General features: G+C 47.5%; 1 protein-coding gene across 1 annotated transcript in view; it reads left to right on the plus strand.

Moving 5' to 3' along the window:
• Positions 1-11,701, plus strand: part of LOC119450348 (DNA damage-binding protein 1-like) — a 57,272-nt gene extending 45,571 nt beyond the window's left edge. Inside the window, exons 21-22 of the mRNA XM_037713782.2 lie at positions 3,437-3,560; positions 8,466-11,701. Of these exons, the coding sequence (XP_037569710.1) occupies positions 3,437-3,560; positions 8,466-8,549 (208 nt within the window). The 3' untranslated portion in view covers positions 8,550-11,701. The remainder of the gene's footprint in view (positions 1-3,436; positions 3,561-8,465) is intronic.
• Positions 11,702-17,947: the final 6,246 nt, after the last annotated feature.

The following is a 17,947-nucleotide window of genomic DNA, read 5'->3' on the forward strand; positions in this document are numbered from 1 at the left end:
ACATATGCAAAACATGTGCACTGAGCCGCCACGTGTATGCGACAGTCGAGGAATGCGGCTAGAATGTTTGGTAGACAGTCGAATCTCGTTAATTCGAACCAAATCACGCGGCGGCGCCTCCGACCGGCATTGCTCCGGCACCACTATAGAGTATGAAAGCTTAGGAGAGACCCCTCAAGGCTCAATGTCGCGCCCGAACAAAACAAAAAAAAAGAAAGAAAAAAAAAAACGCGGCGGAAATTTCACCCTCTCTCAAATAGCAAGGTCGCCGATTCTGCGTTGCGCCGGAACATGCGTGTACGTGCCGATGTCTCAACCACGCTACCGTAGCCACGTGTAGAAAATGTCAGCGAATCCTTTTTTCTCCTTTATGCTTCCTCTACTTTCTAGTCACGTGTTGACCTTGCACGCTGTGGCTACGGCGTAGAGGGAAGCAGCGGCGCTGTCCCAGGCCGGCCAACGAAACTGCCCCCGCCGGCAAACGCCCGCTTCCCGATAACGGCAGAAAATGAAACTTCGGGGAGCTGGCGCCGAGCCGGCTGGAGCGGCGGTGCCTGCACGGCGGCGCGCGCGCATGGTGACAGTCGATAGTGAGGGAGCTACGAGGGAGGGCGAGGGGAGCCACCGAAGCGGTGGAGTTGCCGAGGCGAAATCCGCTTCCCTGCCGCCCTCCTGCCTCACATTCCACGGCAGTCTCCGCGTGCGCCCTTCCCTGTGCTGTACCGGCGCCTCCCGTTCCCTGGATTTTCGTTTACTGCCATTATCGTGAAGCGTGCGTTGGATGGCGTTGGCAGTTTCGCGGCCCTCACTTGCATAGGCGCGCCGTGATATTTCACGACTCGCACTCTAGATTCTGGTTTCAGCCTCAGTGGCTGTTCGTTCGCACCACGTGCCCTTCTCCTCCACTTCGTCTCTCTTTCTTCCTCGAGCACTACTTGGGGCGCCCGTTTGAGGGGAGCGTTCGCCGTCTCCGCTGACTTCCGTACTCCCAGGCAGCCGCGCTGTAACCGGTATTTCGTTTCCCGTAACTGCACTGTAAGCGATACGTGTATACGTGGAGTGCTATGGGAAAATTAACGGGACTCTGAAAAGACAGTACTATATCCGGTCCTGCACTATAAGCGGTTACGTTATAAGTGGTCTATACTGTATACAGTGGAATCTCGATGATACGATCACGGCTAATACGAATTTCCGGATGATACAAATTTTTCTGAGGTCCCGGCCGAGCCCCATTACTTTGCAACGTGCTAGAGAACGGTTGCTACGAATCGATTTTCGACCCGCGTCGGTTGATACGAATAAACGCCGCCCCATCAACGGCCGCGAAAGAGAACAGCGCGCAGTCACGCGCGTTTTCCCTTTCTCTTTTGGTGCAGAGGCACGGACGCGGCGCCGGACAGTGCGGAAGCCGCGACTGGGCGCGAGAAGTTTGAAGCGGTGACGCTTTTGTGCTTTTCTTTTTGTCTCTTCGCTCGGCCCGGCGGTCGCCGCAGCAAGTGAAGGTTCGTGCGGTCAATCGCTTCTACGGAAACTGAGCGGCATAAGCACAGCGCTTACAAAGGTCAGAGCCGCGTGGAGATCGCTTTCAAGATACGGTGCGCGCGATAACACCGACAGCCGGCACAGGCGCAAAGTACAAGAACGCATTTGTTGGCAGAGTAGGAGCCGCCCCCCTCCCACTCCCTTCCTCCCACACTACCTTCCCGCTTTGCTCCTTTCGCGTTGGGAGATTGCGTCGCCAGCTACCCTTGCACTCGGTTGCAAGGTACGCATGCGGGGGGGGGGGGGGGGGGGGGTGCGACGCCGCAGCACAGCGTCGCCCCCCTCCCTCCCTCCCATACCCCCATGGCCTTTCGCGCAACGGAAGTCGCGTTTGCTCTCCGCTGTGCGTTCGTTGTCCGTGAAGGCGCGCGTCCCCCGTGTGCTTTCACTCGCACATACGGCGCGCGGTGACGACTTTATCGCCCTTGGACTCGTACTCCTCGTCTCATGCTCCTCCTCCGCATCGCCCTCGTTGATCTCCTCTTCCATCGGTGGGTGCACCTCGTGCTCGCTACCGCCCTTGTCGGCGAGATTTTCCCGCGGAAGCCGCAATTTTGTCTCACGCGGTTGCACTGTAATCGGTATGCGTATACATGAAGTTCTATGGGAGGGTAAACGGGAGTCGGAAAAGGCCGCGTTGTAGCCAGTTCTGCACTATACACGCTTAGGTTATAAGTGGTCTATACTGTAAATGCTTTTACGTACGTGTGCCTGAGTGAGTTCGCCTCTAGACTTTAATTTAGCTAGTTTTAATTGTGTTTCGATGATACGAATTTCGGCTAATACAAATTTTTTTCGTGACCCCGTGAGATTCGTATCATCGAGATTCCACTGTATACGTAGAGTTGCCAATTGCATTTAGGGAAGTGAAGAAGGAGAGTCCACCTGTTACATTAGCTTCTGCTGTATTATCAACATACCTTTTTTTTTTTTTTCGCAGAGTGCTTCGTGTTAATACATTTATACTAGCAGGGAGATCACACTGAAGGTTCTCAAAAGGCCTCTGAATCCTGCACGCAGCATGTCCAAGTGCTTCCGTTCTTTTCTAAACCAGTGAAGTGTTTTTTAAGCACATCTTAGGACAACACCGCTTCATCGCAGTCCAGGCAATGAAGGGGAGTCGGGGCCACTTTTAGGGCTTAGATTGAGTTTATGAACCTGCGAGAACTTACTGCTTTTACATCTCTTGCCACTGTAAAAGCTCCATATAATATAGTTTGCAATCGCTTTCATAAACCTGCTCTGGAAGTCCATTTTACGGCTCCAAAATGCATTTTTGACTGCTCCAAAAGCTGCTCTGAAATGACATGGGCCAGTAGTATCACTGAGAATGTTTTCATTAACTCGCATTTGAATAACGGTCCTCTCTGTCTTTCTGCCACTGTAGACTGATTGACACCGACCTACATACAGTTGAACGCCTTTATAAGGAAGTGCTTGGGGCCTCCGAAATCATTTGCTGTACAGGTCACTTCGTTGTAAAGGTCACGCACCGCACAGCTCACAATAGAACTGGGACAGAATTATTCCTTTGTTGTAAAAGTACTGAAAGTTGGGCGAGTTGGTAGCTATTCATCTTGAAACTGCAGCGCGCACACAAGAAATGAGGACAATAAGGCAATAACACAGCGCCTGTCTGTTACCTTCACCTTATTGTCCTCGTTTCTTGTGTGTGCGCTGCAGTTTCAAGATAAATGTTCCTTTGTTGTACGAGTCATTTCGTTGTAGAGGCACTCGATTGTATTATGTTGCTTTGTTTTGCCAGAAATCACCAGACTATTTATCTTTTAAAAAGTTAAGGCACATGAGTGAGTTGGCCCTGTGTCAAGGTATATGTGTTTTTGTTCTTGCATCATCGATGGAGAAACTTCCTTGACAGTTTTCTGTGCACCTGGCGGTCGTTTTCAACGGAGAGGAAGACAGAACAGGCGATAGGTTTTATCGATGGCGACCTCATCGAGAGCTTTCTTGACCTGAGTCGGGACAAGATGCAGGAGGTTGTTCAAGGAATTCAGGTGAGCTATTAGGTTAGAATGAGGCCGGCAATGTTCACTGTGCTGCTGTGATGTGAAATCTGCAACATCTCTTGACACCAGCTGCCCCGAACTGTTCTTGTTACTCATGCTGTGTTCGAATGAATGCAGAAAGCTCCGAGTCCAGAGAGCGTCTAAGGCAATTTAAAAACACTTTCTCTGGGCACATGGAATGACCTGAGCATCTTTATTGACTGGTTCATCTATATTGAATACAATCGAGCCCACTTATAACAATCCCAGATATATAACGGATCTGTCAGATCTAACAACCACATTTCAGTGCATCTATGATTTTCCGACTCTGCCTATTGAAACTGCTTCCAGATAAAACTAAAATTTTTTAAATCGCCGTACTCTTACAACGAACGCTTTGAACCCGGTCACGGTTAAAAGAGGGCACACGAGAAGTATCAAAGCACGGCAGTGCATGCCTTGCTCCAGTCCAACCATGACCATGATACGACCTTCGAGATAAGTGAGCAACTGCCACGCGCACATTTTGGAAGCTACGAAGAAGGTCACACACTTTCAAGGAATGCCTCCAGGGAGGAGGCGTACAGCATGGTGTGGGGTGTGCACTGCCGCATGCGCCGGTGCAATATCGGATGCCACAATGGCGTCACTCTCGTTTTTGCACAATTGTCCGTGTGGCGCCATGTGCATTTCGTCTGTTTCAACAATTTGGAAGGCCATCTATGTCCTTCCAGCATGGAAATGGGAGCCGCTCAAGCGTACCTGTTGACACGGCCCAAGTCGGCAAGAACACTTCACTACGCGCTGCTGCCATGCAATATTGCAAATGATCGGCGGTTCCTACGCCATTATCAGGAGATCAGGTTCAGCGGTGCTTTGTTTACACTTTGCCGATTGCTGATAACGGTTCGCAGTGACATTTTACATTTCGAACATTGAATTTTTTTGGCCCAAAGTGATACAGATAACGTAATTTTATGGCTCTTGGGTGGCTGACACACAGTCGTAATGCAAAACCATGATGTTGGAGACGTTCGCATAATGGCGGCATGCCACAGTAGTTTTCGAAGTTTACGCTTCCGGCCAGCTAGAACGCTTTGCTATCTTGTGCAGAATACAGTCGTGTCCTGCTGGTAGTAAAATATACCACAAGCTCTCGAATAAAAAATGGCGGCTGCACTCACAGTTTTGAAATGACAGGTGATCAGAACCGGGCGCCGTTTGGAAGAGCTATATGACGCTGCATATCATTCTTTAGATGGACGTTTCTGACGAAAGTTTGCAGCTCGGCATGAGAATGTACCGGGAACAAAAATGACACTGAAAATCTGGTTTTTGCACCAAAGTAGTGCCGAATTGTAACTGCTGATGCCAGCTTCAATGCAGTTAGTTTTGAGCGGTTTTAAGGGCTAGTTCATATATAATGAACTGCTCATATAACAAGCACTTTTCAAGGTTCTATTATGTTCATTACAAACGGGTTCAAGCTGTATACGTGACAGACTGTGCGAGTGTGCCTAAAAATGAGAGGTGTGTGTAATTAAGAGACTCTTAAACACAGACGTACAAGCTCTCCACATATCTGTAGAATCAATTATTGCAGTGTGATTAAGGTTGGAAGCAATGGGAGAGGTGATGCATGGGCTGAGTCACAAGCATGGGTGTTGGTCAGGTGCATTATTGGGGAATAGCGAGTTTCAGTAACTTGGCCCATTTTGAGCCTGTATGCAGTGCAAGAGAACTACTCGATGTGGTGGGTTTCAGCCTTGTACATATAGAGTACTGTGTATATACTTTCAAAAACGTGCTGGTGAATTGTAAGGTGAATTGTAAGATAGTAGTGTAAGGTGTAAGATAGTGTTGAAATTGTATTAAATTGCATTTTGTTTGTGGGCTTGCTGCAAGGTCACACAAGTTTGTTATGTTTTTGTCACATTTGTGTTCACTACCTCACAATCAATGGGTACTGAAAGTGATGTCCTTGAATATTCTCAGTTCAAATTGCTGCTTGCTGGTCTTAATCAAATGAAAGCTGCTATAAAAGGCACTGCTACTGCTTTAGTTCGTGGAAGTTCTACTTTGTGTACTTTTATTTGGGACTACGGGTGCTTGCATTTCGGTGCACGTGTAACATTGCTACCGTACTCACTTCACAAAAATATCTGGTCAAAGTTGATAGAGAGATTTGGTCATCTCTGGACAATGAGGATGATGTGGAAAAGGCTGAATGCTGTCTATGACACCATCTTTGTTTCTGCTTTGTCTGCACTGTTGCATAAAAATGATAGTGTTCTTGTTGGTCTTGCGGCATTATAATGAAATAATTACTAAACCGGGTTCTGGTAGTTGTCAGTTATGTATGTTTTCAAGATAACTTCATAGCCAGCCTCCCCCCTTTTCCCATTACAGTCTAATCTCGTTAATTCGAACACGCTTAATTCGAACTGCCGGTTTATTCGAATTGATGCTCTGGTCCCGTCGAAAGTTATGTGTATTTCAATGGACGAAAAACGCTCGGTAATTCGAACGCGAAAGCATTTGCGACGGTTAATTTGAACATACCGCGGACCGACAATGCTCTCAGCAGTGCGCCGAATAACGCGGCGGCGCCCCCGACCGGCATTGCCCCGACACCGCCATAGAGCAAAAGCTTAGGAGAGACTCCTTCATGCAGCGGCGGAAGCCCAGTCCGGCCAACGAACTGCCCACGCCAGCAAACGCTCGCTTCCCGATAACAGCAGAGAACGAAACTTCAGGGACCGGCCTAAGGGTACGGCCACGCTAGCGGCAAAAACGCGCGGCAACGCGTCATGCCACGGGCGGCAAAAGCGGCAGGAATCGGGGGTTTTGCGGCGTGCCACGCGAAATGGGTTCGAGACCCATTTCAGCGGCACATGCCGCGTGATGAAGAACCAACCAAGAGCAACGAGGGTGACGTCACGGAGCCATCACTACCGTACCGCGCCGGGTTTTCAATCGACGATCGTCGTCTCTCGCATAAAACAACCAGCGCTCGCGGTGTTGCTCACGTGTTTGGAGAGTGTGGGAGATCTTATCATACGGCGAGACGCGCGTGCCACGGTGGCCTCGCGGCAAGGCGTTGACGTGCACGTTATTTGCCGCTAGCGTGGCCGTACCCTAAGCTAGCGCCGGGCCGGCTAAACCGGTGGCGTCAGCACCCACGCCGGCAAACGCTCGCTTCCCGATGACGGCAGAAAACGAAACTTCAAGGAGGCTAGCTAATCTGCGCCGAACTGGCTGTACCGACGGTGCCAGCGGGCATGCACGGAGATAGTCGAAGGTGAGGGAGCTGCGAGGGACTTGAGAAAGAGGGCGAGGGGAGCCACTGAAGCGGCGGAGTTGCCGAGGCCAAATCCGCTTTCCTGCCGCCCTCCTTCAGGGACTTCAGGGAGCGGACGGTGCCGACATGGCGACGGGCGCGTGCGTGCGTTGCCATGTCAGTGCAACTCGCTAGGCGCTTGCGCGCCGCGAAATTTCACGACTCCCACCATTCGTTCATCTTGCTATGGTGCTCGAATACTTCAAAAATATGGCCTTCCGTTAATTCGAACTTCTTTTAATTCAAACAAATTTTCAGGCCCCTTCGAGGTCGAATTATCGAGATTCGACTCTTTGGTGCATGAATGCTCTGGAATAAATTTTGTCTCTGAAAACATCATTAAATGTATAAAAAGTGGCTGTCTCCTATCTTCATATTTGAAATCACATTTCATTTGATGAATGCTGTAGAACCTTATTCATACGTTTTGGAAAAAGACATAAGAAAAAACTAACTGGGAAAACATATGATCCAAAGTCACTAAAACATTTGGAAGACTCAACTGTAGTTCACATCTACGTAATGCGAAGTGTTCCACGAATTGCTGCAGCAGGAGACGCTGACAAGCGCCGATCTGGTGGGGTGCAAACGACCCTAGATATGTGTAGTTGTTTTTGCAGCTTCAGCAAGCTTACGTTCGTATTCATTAAATTGGGCCTGGATCAGCGGCTTCTTAGGGTGGAGCATTTTAGTGGGAAGTTTTCTCGTTGCCGCTTGGCGAAAGTAATTGCGGCACGAAATGCTGATGTGCGTGGAGCTTGTGGGCCCTGAGCGACCCGAGATGTGCATTGTCATTTCAAGGCGATGATGGGAAACCGAAACGAAATCGAGCTGTTGGGCAGCACCATTATACAATGCCAAGATGCCGCCAGAGCAAAACATGACGTTCACTTTGCGCCGCCTGCAGCAGAAGACAGCAGCATGTTTGAGTTATCGCCTCTTAAATGCATGAAGTATGCTTCCAATGGCACTATGCCACATGTGCTATGAAACAGATTGGGGAAGTTGCTTATCGCAGTGGGTTGGCGCCGATAGCTGGGAACGAGAACATGCAAAGACCCACGAGGAAATTTGCTAGTACCGAAATAAGAGAAAAAAAAAAAAAACGAGTGCATTGCGGCATTTTCATGTGACACGAGTGGGTGAGTACTGCAGGGAAGCTACCGTTGCAGGTGCCTACTGATCTCGAATCTGCGTGCCTCACACCTTTTCTTATTTACATGGGATCTAGTGGCCTGAAAACGTATCGTACGATTACAGTTTGTCAATCTACATAACGTTGGTGTCGAAAGATTGTGTTTATCGGGAATGTATTAACTGGTAAATAAGAAGCATGACTGTATTGGGTTACTTGTTGTGTTCTCGATTGCAAATGTTGGCGCCAGGAAATCGTACAAAACGGGGTCGTATCAACGAGATTCTACTGTACATAGTTATTTCTCCAGTGTTTTAATGCATTTCATTAGCTTACTTGTTTCTGAATGTTTGACAGTGCCTGAAGCAGCTTTTTGGTAGTATAGTACTACTTCATTTAGAGACCACTTCAGTGATAGCTTCTTCCTTGCTCACAGATGGATGACGGCAGTGGCATGAAGAGGGATGCTGGTGTGGACGACCTCATCAAAATCATTGAAGAGCTGAGCCGTATTCATTGAGAGTGTTTGTGTGCGTGTGTGTGTTGTTTTTCGGGTCTTTCCCACGAACTGCGTCATTTGCCGTCACTAGCTGCCATAGTACTTCCGTCATCACTATTCATCATTCTTAAAACACATCTGCGACCATTAGATCACACCTTCATTTTCTCTCCCTTGAAGCGTAATTTTTGCCTTTCTTCTTTTGAAGACCATTTTGTCCAAGCAGCTCAGTGCAGAAGAGTACTAGTTTGCTATAGGAGCATTTTGCGTCCAGTTTGTTCACCTGATGTTGCATATGCTGACCCGCAAAGGCAGGCTTGTCCACTGTTAAAAGGAACACATTGTTAGTAGTCCACTAATGATAACATGTTAGATATAACAAGAAAGCCAACCGACAGATTTTTTATTATTAATCAATTTGTTATAATTTCTGTTTATTCTTTTGTAAGTCAGTAAAACTTTTAAGCTATATTGAGCTATGTATTGACTAGGTGTTTCCTCTAATGGTGGGCAACCCTGTACTTTATAGTACCGTATCGGCTAGAAAACATCATCTGCAATCTCTGCATGGTCCTTTTGTTGGTCATGTGGTTTGCTAGGTTTCAAATGCAGTAAGGAAATCAGTAACAGAAAATATTTGTGGAATAAATTAGAGTGTTGACAGCCATTGCTACATAACTTGTGGAAGAAGATGAAGAGGCGATGCCACCATGCTGACAATTTCTGAAGTATGTGTCAAAGCAGTTACAAAAGGAGTTATTGAGGAAAATTGCGCAGTTTACCTCTCTTTTTGATGGGCATTTGACTGAAGAAGCTGCAGCAGCTGCCAGTTTTGTAGAAGTCTCGCTGGTACCATGCCAGTTCGCTTAATCGTAAAAGTTTCTGCTCCAAGTATGTCTAATGCAATTTTTAATTTCTGTGTGCACATCTCTTGAGCTTCATTTAGGCACTTTAAATGTGGTTGCTTGTGCACCTTCCCACCTGTTGGCCGTGTCACAGTGCATTGTGTCCACCTACAAGCACATCCCGGAACGATAAGGTTTCGTTCAAGATTGTCTTGTTCTTTTTTGAAGTGCTTTAAAACCCTAATTTTGTACTTTACTTGTGATTCAGCAGAAGGCGAGTTGTGTGGCTCCCTCTCTTGGACCATGGACGTACAGTGCATGAAAGCCTTGCATAGGTCGCTAGAACAGTGTGCAGCGGCAGTGGCTAACTAGGTTTGAAGTACTATTGGCCTCGTGTGCCACTGCAGTCGCACGTGGCATGAGCCTTGCCTCTGAAGCCTAGCAGCCACAATCGGGTATTAAATTTTTTGCTGAAGAGCAATGTGACACTCAAATGCTCTGCACAACACAGTTGTGGCTTGTGCTACTCTAGGTAAATTGCTTGCTCCCTGCTTTCTATTTTGTTGATGCTGTTTCCTCACTCTCATCATATGATTAGTGCAAAGATGTGGTGCTATTTTTAGATGCTTGTTTTTTAATGAAGAAATGCACAGTGCGCCCGATGTGCAAGATCTTTTTTAAAAATTGTGGCAAGGTGATTAAACTAAATTAACATAGCTTGCTTTGTTAATTGTGTAAGCAAAACTTGTGTAGGCAAGTTTTGTGAGTTTGTATAGCCAAGATCACACTCCCACTTGTGGTGATCCCAAATTTGAGAGAAATAGCTCACTGTTCCAAAGTTAGGCTGTGCTATATTTAAATTCTTGTTGTTATAGTTACAGCATGTATAAATGTTTTGTCATTGTTATTGTGTTTCTATTCCTAGAGCCAATAGAGAAGACGTGCTTAGCTGGACTTAGCACAAAGAGAAGCTTAGTGGACTTTTGTCCAAGTTGCTTCCATTTGTCTATTAACTAAAGGTCTCTGTTGGTGTCAGTAAGCATTATATATGTTGTTTTTTTCCTTCCTGTGAAATGAACATGCTGTTTAGGAAAATTATTTACTTAATAAAAACACCCATGGTAAAAGTTTGCCCCTATTTATTATTCCGCTCAGTTTTGACCGCAGATGAAATCTGCTGATGCATCCGCCTCCAGTCCAAGACTTCAGTTGCAGCTGCTGCAGTGTTCAGAAAAATCTTTAGCCATTCGTAGGTTAATATAAGGTTAACAGCACAAGCATTGTGCTTGTCTCCTTAAATATCGTGCAAGTCTGTATTATTCCGCTCAGTTTTGACTGCAGATGAATTCTGCTGATGCGTCCGCCTTATATCCAAGACATCAGTTGCAGCTGCTGCATTGTTCAGAAAAATGTTTCACCATTCTTAGGTTAATATAAGGCACAAGTTTTGTCCTTGTCTCTTCAAATATTGTGCTTCTCTGGTACTGCAAAGCATTCTGTGCCAGTGTTAAGCCTTGGCAGTACAAGTACTAAGAAAGGCGAATTTTGTGAAACGGGGGAACTTCTGTATTTCATGGAACTTCTGTATTTCGTATATCTATGCTGAAGAAAATTCTTTGTCATTGCGCACTGTATCACTGTCATAGTTGTTCAGTTCCATCACTGCCGAAAAAAATATATACCAGTTTGATTTTGACATTGAGAACAAATATTAATAATGGAGGGTAGAGATTTCGGCATGCTGGTAGTTCATGTTAAAATAAGAACAGTGCGAGAGATAGGGGACAAACGAAAGACACAAGGCACTGTGTGGGTCTTTCTTTGTCCCTGTCTCTCGCGCTGTTCTTATTTAAAATATGAGTAAGCTACATTTCTGTAGCAGCTGGAGCAAGTTATATGTTTAACATCGATTTCCTTTCATTTTAATGTTGCACTCAATTTTTTGTTTTTTCTATTTTGGCGTGCACTGTGCAGTGTATAATTTATGGCATGTTAGGCTTCACTTGGGCAAATGGATGCACAATGGTGTTGCATCATTGCGTGAGATCTTGGCTTTAATGATGTTTTAGTGAGCCCCATTCACCAGTCAAAGTAATGGCCTATCAAAATAAATTGCAAGGCATTAGTTTGGAATGCACACATGCTATGTATGAAGGTGCTGATTGGCGCAAAGCTGCAGTTATCCCATTTTGTAAACAAGAACATTTGTACAGATTTGTTTTCCAATTGTGCTTTTTATTCTTTCTGCTTGTGTTGTGTTCTCTTTTTTCAGCTTGCACAGACTTGTGGAGAGTTAAAGAATAAAGGTTTATATGTTGAAATAATTCAGATGAGTGTGTTGCCCTATCGCGATTGCTTATTACTTGTAGCCTTACATTTTGTAGCAGGACGGTAGCGCGCAGCCGTCTTTATGCGCTCTTTTTATTGTGCTGCTAATTGATTTGGAGGTGCAGCATTAGATGTTCCTTCTTGCATTTTCGTTTTGTTATGTCAGGGTACCAACAACTGCCTCAAAAGCAATTGCATTTATGTAGGTGAAGAAGCGGGCGGTACAAGTTCTGCTGCCAAGTAGCTCTTCGAGATGATCGCCGAATGTTGATGATGATTATGGTTTTCTACTCAGGCACATGGCCACAATAAGAGGTCGGTCAAGAAGCATGACCGCGTATTAATAATGATGATGATGGTTTCCATACAATGGCACATACCTAAGAAGCAGGCCATGCTCACAAGAGGAGATTGGCCAAGAAGTGGGCGGTACTAGCTGTGACAATGCCAACTAACTCCGAGATAATCAGCATGTGTTGATTATAATTTCCATACTGATCGACAAATACCCACAATGAATGATCAGCCAAGAAGTGTGTCCGCGTGTTGATTATGATGATGATTTCTATATTCTGGCACATATCCACAACAGGGAATTGGCAAGGAACATGTCCACGTGTTCATTATGATGATGATTTTTATACTATAGCACATACCCACAAGTGATGATCAGCCCAGCCAGAAGGGGGCCGGTGCAGTTAAAATAAATAAGAAAAAAATTTAGAAATATAAGGGCCAATTATACGATTTGTCACATTGCGTAACAAGGATGGGCGAGAGCACATGCGCATGTCGGTTTCCTTTTACACCAAAGACAAAGGATCGAAATGGAGATTTATAGTATTTTATGAACTGCTTCATGAAAGTTTTGCTTCACATAGTTTTCAACATGTGCGTTGGATCTGCATTAATTTTTTTTTTTTTTTTTTCATCCAGCTTTGTTGTCATACGAGGCCGCCCTGTTTTGCACAAGATATAGTGCCTGAAATTCAAAAGCAGTTTTAAAATGCACCGCTCAGCCTAGGGAACAGTAGGATCACTTAGTGAGAAAAGAGCACGCTCGATGGACAAGCGAGTGCAAAAATTGTCGGTCGTTTATTACGAACATACATACAGTTTTGTTATGGCAACCATAGCGCAGAAGTTTTCATTAGAGGAGCCAAGCTATTTTTCAGTACAAAGACTATCTTGCAGACAAAGACCCTATAGCACAGAGACACTTAAGCATCTTTCTAAAAGGGGAAAGCAACCTCAACGAAAATTGTAAACTCGGAATGCTAACAAGCATGAATAATCTGAGTGAAGGTTCTAGTACTCGCCGCCGTATTCAAGAACGCAACTTAAGTTGAAGCCCATGCTTGACTTGATCTGAGTGACGCGTGGCGTACCCGCCGCGGTGGCTTAGTTAGCTAAGGCGTTGCGCTGCTGAGCACGAGGTCGCGGGATCGAATCCCGGCCGCGGCGGCCGCATTTCGATGGAGGCGAAATGCAAAAACGCCCGTGTGCTTGCGTTGTAGTCCACGTTAAAGAACCCCAGGTGGTCAAAATTATAGCGGAGCCCTCCACTACAGCATGCCTCATAATCAGAACTGGGTTTGGCACGGAAAACCCAAGAAAGAAGACGCCTGGCGTGAACGTGCCCAGGACGTTCATTGCGTTTCCTCTCGCGCATTCACGACAGGCGTCATTTAAATCAAGTGAAGCATGGGCTTCAACTGAAGTTGTGTTCTCTGATACGGGCCTTACACCGCTCGCTGCGAGAACAGCTGGAGTTTGAAACCAAACGCCGGGTGTCCTCCCTCTCAAGGAAGCGCCGCTCCGAGCCAGAGAGTCGAAAGCTCCTATTGAACCTTTTCGGGCAGCAGTTTGTTTTAGAGAAACTAGATGGCGCTGACGGCGGCGCGCCATACCTCTCCTCAGCGACCGCGCACGAATACGAAACCATTACCGCTTCTACCTTGCTTCTGTGCGATCAGCCGTCGGAAATGCAACCGAGTTTTCGCTAACGCACTTTGCTCTATTCACTCTGGTTTGAATCCTGTGGATTGAAGGCGTATGCAGTAGTTGGCTGTAAAAATAGTCACTGGCATGTTAAGGAATAGAATGAATCTGTGTGGCCAAGTTCGCGGACCGCTGCTGCAACTGTCCGAACGTGTTACCGGCACTTCGTGATGTACGGCTTTCCTCGAGGATACAGAAATTTGCTCATCCGCCAGCCTTGTATCGCTAACCTTCAAAGAAAGGGCTTCATCCCCAGAACGTCGGCAAGAGTGAGTACCACTCGTTAAACTATGATAAAGGTAGTAGCGCCGCTTCCTGTCATAGTAAGTTTCGCGCACGTTATCTATACACATCTGTCCCAAATGGCAGAAAAACTTACGCCCACTCTATCGCCGACGTATCAAGGATAAGTAAATGGGCGCACACTTGAATATATGCGCACTGTATACGCACAATAAATGACGGACTGCACCTATGGCGCGCACGAATGGTCGAAGCTGAATGTTTCGTGACGGACCACAAGAGTAAGCGAGTTACTAGCTGTAATATATATTTGCTACAAGGTATTGCAATGTACAAAACAGCTACGTTTCAAGCATTGTGCGCAGCAAGAACAAATCTATCGGAACTGAGCACACCCGCGAGCGATTAGGCAGAAAATAATCAGATAGTGGCCGCACCGAGGAACTTCACTGAGTCAGAAACTGACAAGCCACTGCTTCAAAATATTTGCCGAATAAAGAACAAAGAGCAAAACACACTAATCCTGACTGAATTCATAATCGGAAAGCTTGGATAGCGTGGAATACATATGTAGCACCGCTTTTAGAACAAGCACCATATACTCTGCTCGCGCCGTTTGGACATAGCTTAATCAGCTCCGGAAGCGCTTTTGCATGTTCTCTGAAGCTGTGATCAAAGCTTCGTGTCGTCCACGTACCTAGTCACCGTCTACGATATCTCCGAAAACAGGTTTTCTAAGCCGCGCCGGCCTCGTACACTTCCATTGTAAATGAGGCGGCAACGGAGGCAGTTGACGCAAGCAATGGACGCGTCACCACGTGATCAAACATGGCAGCGCCCACGGGATCGCCGCGAAAAGGGTCAATAGTACTTGCGCCATGCAGCAACGCAACATAGTCGTGTACTGGTCGTTCACTTGGCGCGTGCGTGATGTTTGGAAACTGTGAAAAGAATTTCAAATACTGGTTAGCCGGGCTTGTTATGCGATGACATACTATTGCAAACAGCGCGATAAAAATTTCTCAACGCTGTAAGTGCGGGGAGCTGTTGCTGCCGGGAGTCCTATGGAAGCCGTCGCTCCCTGTTTGCAAGCGAAGGGGGCACCTTAGCAAAACTCTGAAAACTTGTTTTATTGCGATAGAAATTATAAGAACACTTCGGGCGAATTGCCGCCGTCTGCGTGATGTTCAGTATAAAGTCCAAGTACGATAACATCGCGGCCTCGCGCCCTATGCTGTCGGTGCAAGTGTAAGCGTGCGTGGGAATTTGGGGAATCTCTGCTGTGATCAAAGCTTCGTGTCGTCCACCTAGTCACCGTCTACGATATCTCCAAAAACAGAGGTTTTCTAAGCCGCGCCAGCGTCATACACTTCCATTGTAAACAAGGAGGCAGTTGAGGCAAGCAATGGACGCGTCAGCACATGATCAAACATGGCAGCGCACACCGGATCGCCGCGAAAAGGGTCAATACAGCACTTCCTGGTATTCATGCACTGAACATAGGCTACAGAAACAACTATGAACACTTACTCATCTTTGCATGAAAGTTCTTTTTCCTACGCGCTTCCCGTGACTCATTAAATCATTTTACATAGAAGTGAAGCCTTGTGAGGACAAAATTTCACTATGCTGGCAGTAAGCACTTCGGAGTGCTCGCTGCACCCTACACCATATGAAATCTGAGAGTTGCCCAACAGCATGACATCTACTATGCGGTTGCTACACAGCTTTTCCTGGCTAAAGAAAGTAGTGAACACATTCTCCAACTTTCTTACTGTTAAGAAAAGCACACGTGTCGGGTAAAGCAACCCTACTTTGTCACAAATAGCAGTGAACATATCGTCTTCGGATATCTCATTTGGTCCTTGCAGAAGCAAGTTTTTGCATTCTACACAGTCATTGCGAGCAATAAATTTGCGCGCTACATAACCAGCCATGTAGTGGATGAGCCAGTCATCACTCTTTTCTATGATGTAGTCACTCTGTTCAAAAGAAATACGATGTAGCTTGCGTTCTGCCAATGACAGTTACCCGACTCGATGAGTTTATCAATGTCAGTTTCTGCAGTGTGAGCATCACAAGCATTGAGCAAGGAACTGAGTGCCTCTTTAGTGTCAGCTTTTAAAATGAGAGGCAATTCACAACAATCAAAAACTGGGTGGGCGTCGGGTGGTTGTTTGATCCACAGGATTGTCTTACAATGCCGAAAAAGTTCTCTAAAGGATCCTGGCTTAAGCGAGACGTTATTAAATACTTGAAGCCTTGTGTGCCGAGGTAGTCCAATAGAGCAAGGGTGGTAGTAAGTGTGACCCTGAGACCGTCTGCCGTTGACACACTCAAGTATCCCCCTGCTCCATGTGGATGCTTCTCCCAGTGCGTCTAATGCTTTGTCCTTTCGGTGTAGGTTCCGTTCCCATTGTTTTCGTAGATTTTCATCCCTCAGCACCGCGAACAGTGACGGCCGCTCGCCTTTCGTCCATTGGTATCCTGTCTTGCACCCGGGAGCGAAGCAATGACGTTGACGCCTGCGGCCAGGCATTGTATCTGTCGTACCCCTTTTACACCGAAGAAAACGTGGGTTGCTTCTTTCGGCAAGCGAGGTCAGAGAGCACAGCAGCACAGCACAGCGACGCAAACAAAGCAAAAGCAACACACTGCCGCCGTGCAGGGAATGCCGAGCTTACAGCCCACGCTACCGCAGCGCCACCGCATACATCCGGGACCTGTCAACACTCGCCGCTTCACGCCATCGTATGGCGCGCGCCCTCTCCTGAACCCACTACCCCATACTTCTAGTACACTGTACCGATGGTGATATCTTCAGCGGCTGGTGCCCCGATCGCGTCACACAGAAGGACTACGTGATCTATAGTCTCCCCCGCTTTGCCACACACGGCACACTACACTGGAGACCTCGTCACTAATTCTTCTTTGGCGAGCTAGTGTGCGGAGGGCGCCGGCTCGTGCCTCGAAGAGCAGCTTGCTCCCTAAGGCGTTGTCCTAGAAGTCCACCGCAGAGATTTCCTGTTTGTGTTGGCGGTAGACGGCCAACGTCGACTTCGCCGCCATCGCCCGCTGCCCCTGCGCTGCCTCTTCACACTTCACTCGCTGCCGTGCCCGGTGCGCCCACGCCGCCAATGTGTCTGCACTTAGCGGACAGTTAAAAAACCCGTATTTCCTTTCGATGCGGTAAATACGTCTCACCCATGGCGTGCGCAGACAGGTCGCAGACAGGTAATCCAACACACGCCGCGCCCATCGTTCACGAGGCATACAGAGTAGTCGGCCGCGGTAAGCGATCTTGCTGATTGCCTCGCGCGCCTCAAAGATTGACCACTCTATGTCACCTTGTATGGCCACGTTGTACTGCCGCAGCGGCGCGCCGCCGGTTGGTGTGGCCCAACGTTACTAGATTTTTGTGTGGCCGCCCTGCCGCAGCCTCGTTTTGCCGCCAGCGGCGCGCCGCGCGCGTTTTGCTGCTGAACACCTCATACTTTTCTGTAAAGGGCTTAACCCTACAGTGCAAAGCAACGGGGTTGATTTTGTAGCGTTAGCTACACTGGCCTAGCCAAGCCCGTTTCGCGCGGCACATCAAGAGCCGTGCTGCGCATGCGCAAGGATCAGTGATGTCACACGGCTTGCGCACCGGAGCCACCGGAGCCGGCACCTCTCGCGCACTCCGCCGCCGCCGCGCGCGACTCACCGCCGCCGGTCTGCGCATTCCAGAGGAGTGACGTCGTAGCCGTGGTAGACGCACTGGCGCCGGCGCGCGCTCGCTGTGCAGTCGCCGTCTGACACTGCGCTGGAGCCGCTGCGTTTCTGACTGGCGTTTGCCAGTGTGGTATAGCCATGGAGAAGGAGAGCGCAAATGCTGCTCAACAGCGCAGAAGAACGGAGAAGCTTGACTCATAAGAATAATCTTATCTTAAGAATAATCTTAAGAATAAGCTAAGAATAATCAGCTGAACCTTTGTTAACGCTACGTATATCCTGGCATAGCCG

Source organism: Dermacentor silvarum, chromosome 4 (genome assembly GCF_013339745.2).
Source record: "Dermacentor silvarum isolate Dsil-2018 chromosome 4, BIME_Dsil_1.4, whole genome shotgun sequence".
Taxonomy (NCBI): domain Eukaryota; kingdom Metazoa; phylum Arthropoda; class Arachnida; order Ixodida; family Ixodidae; genus Dermacentor; species Dermacentor silvarum.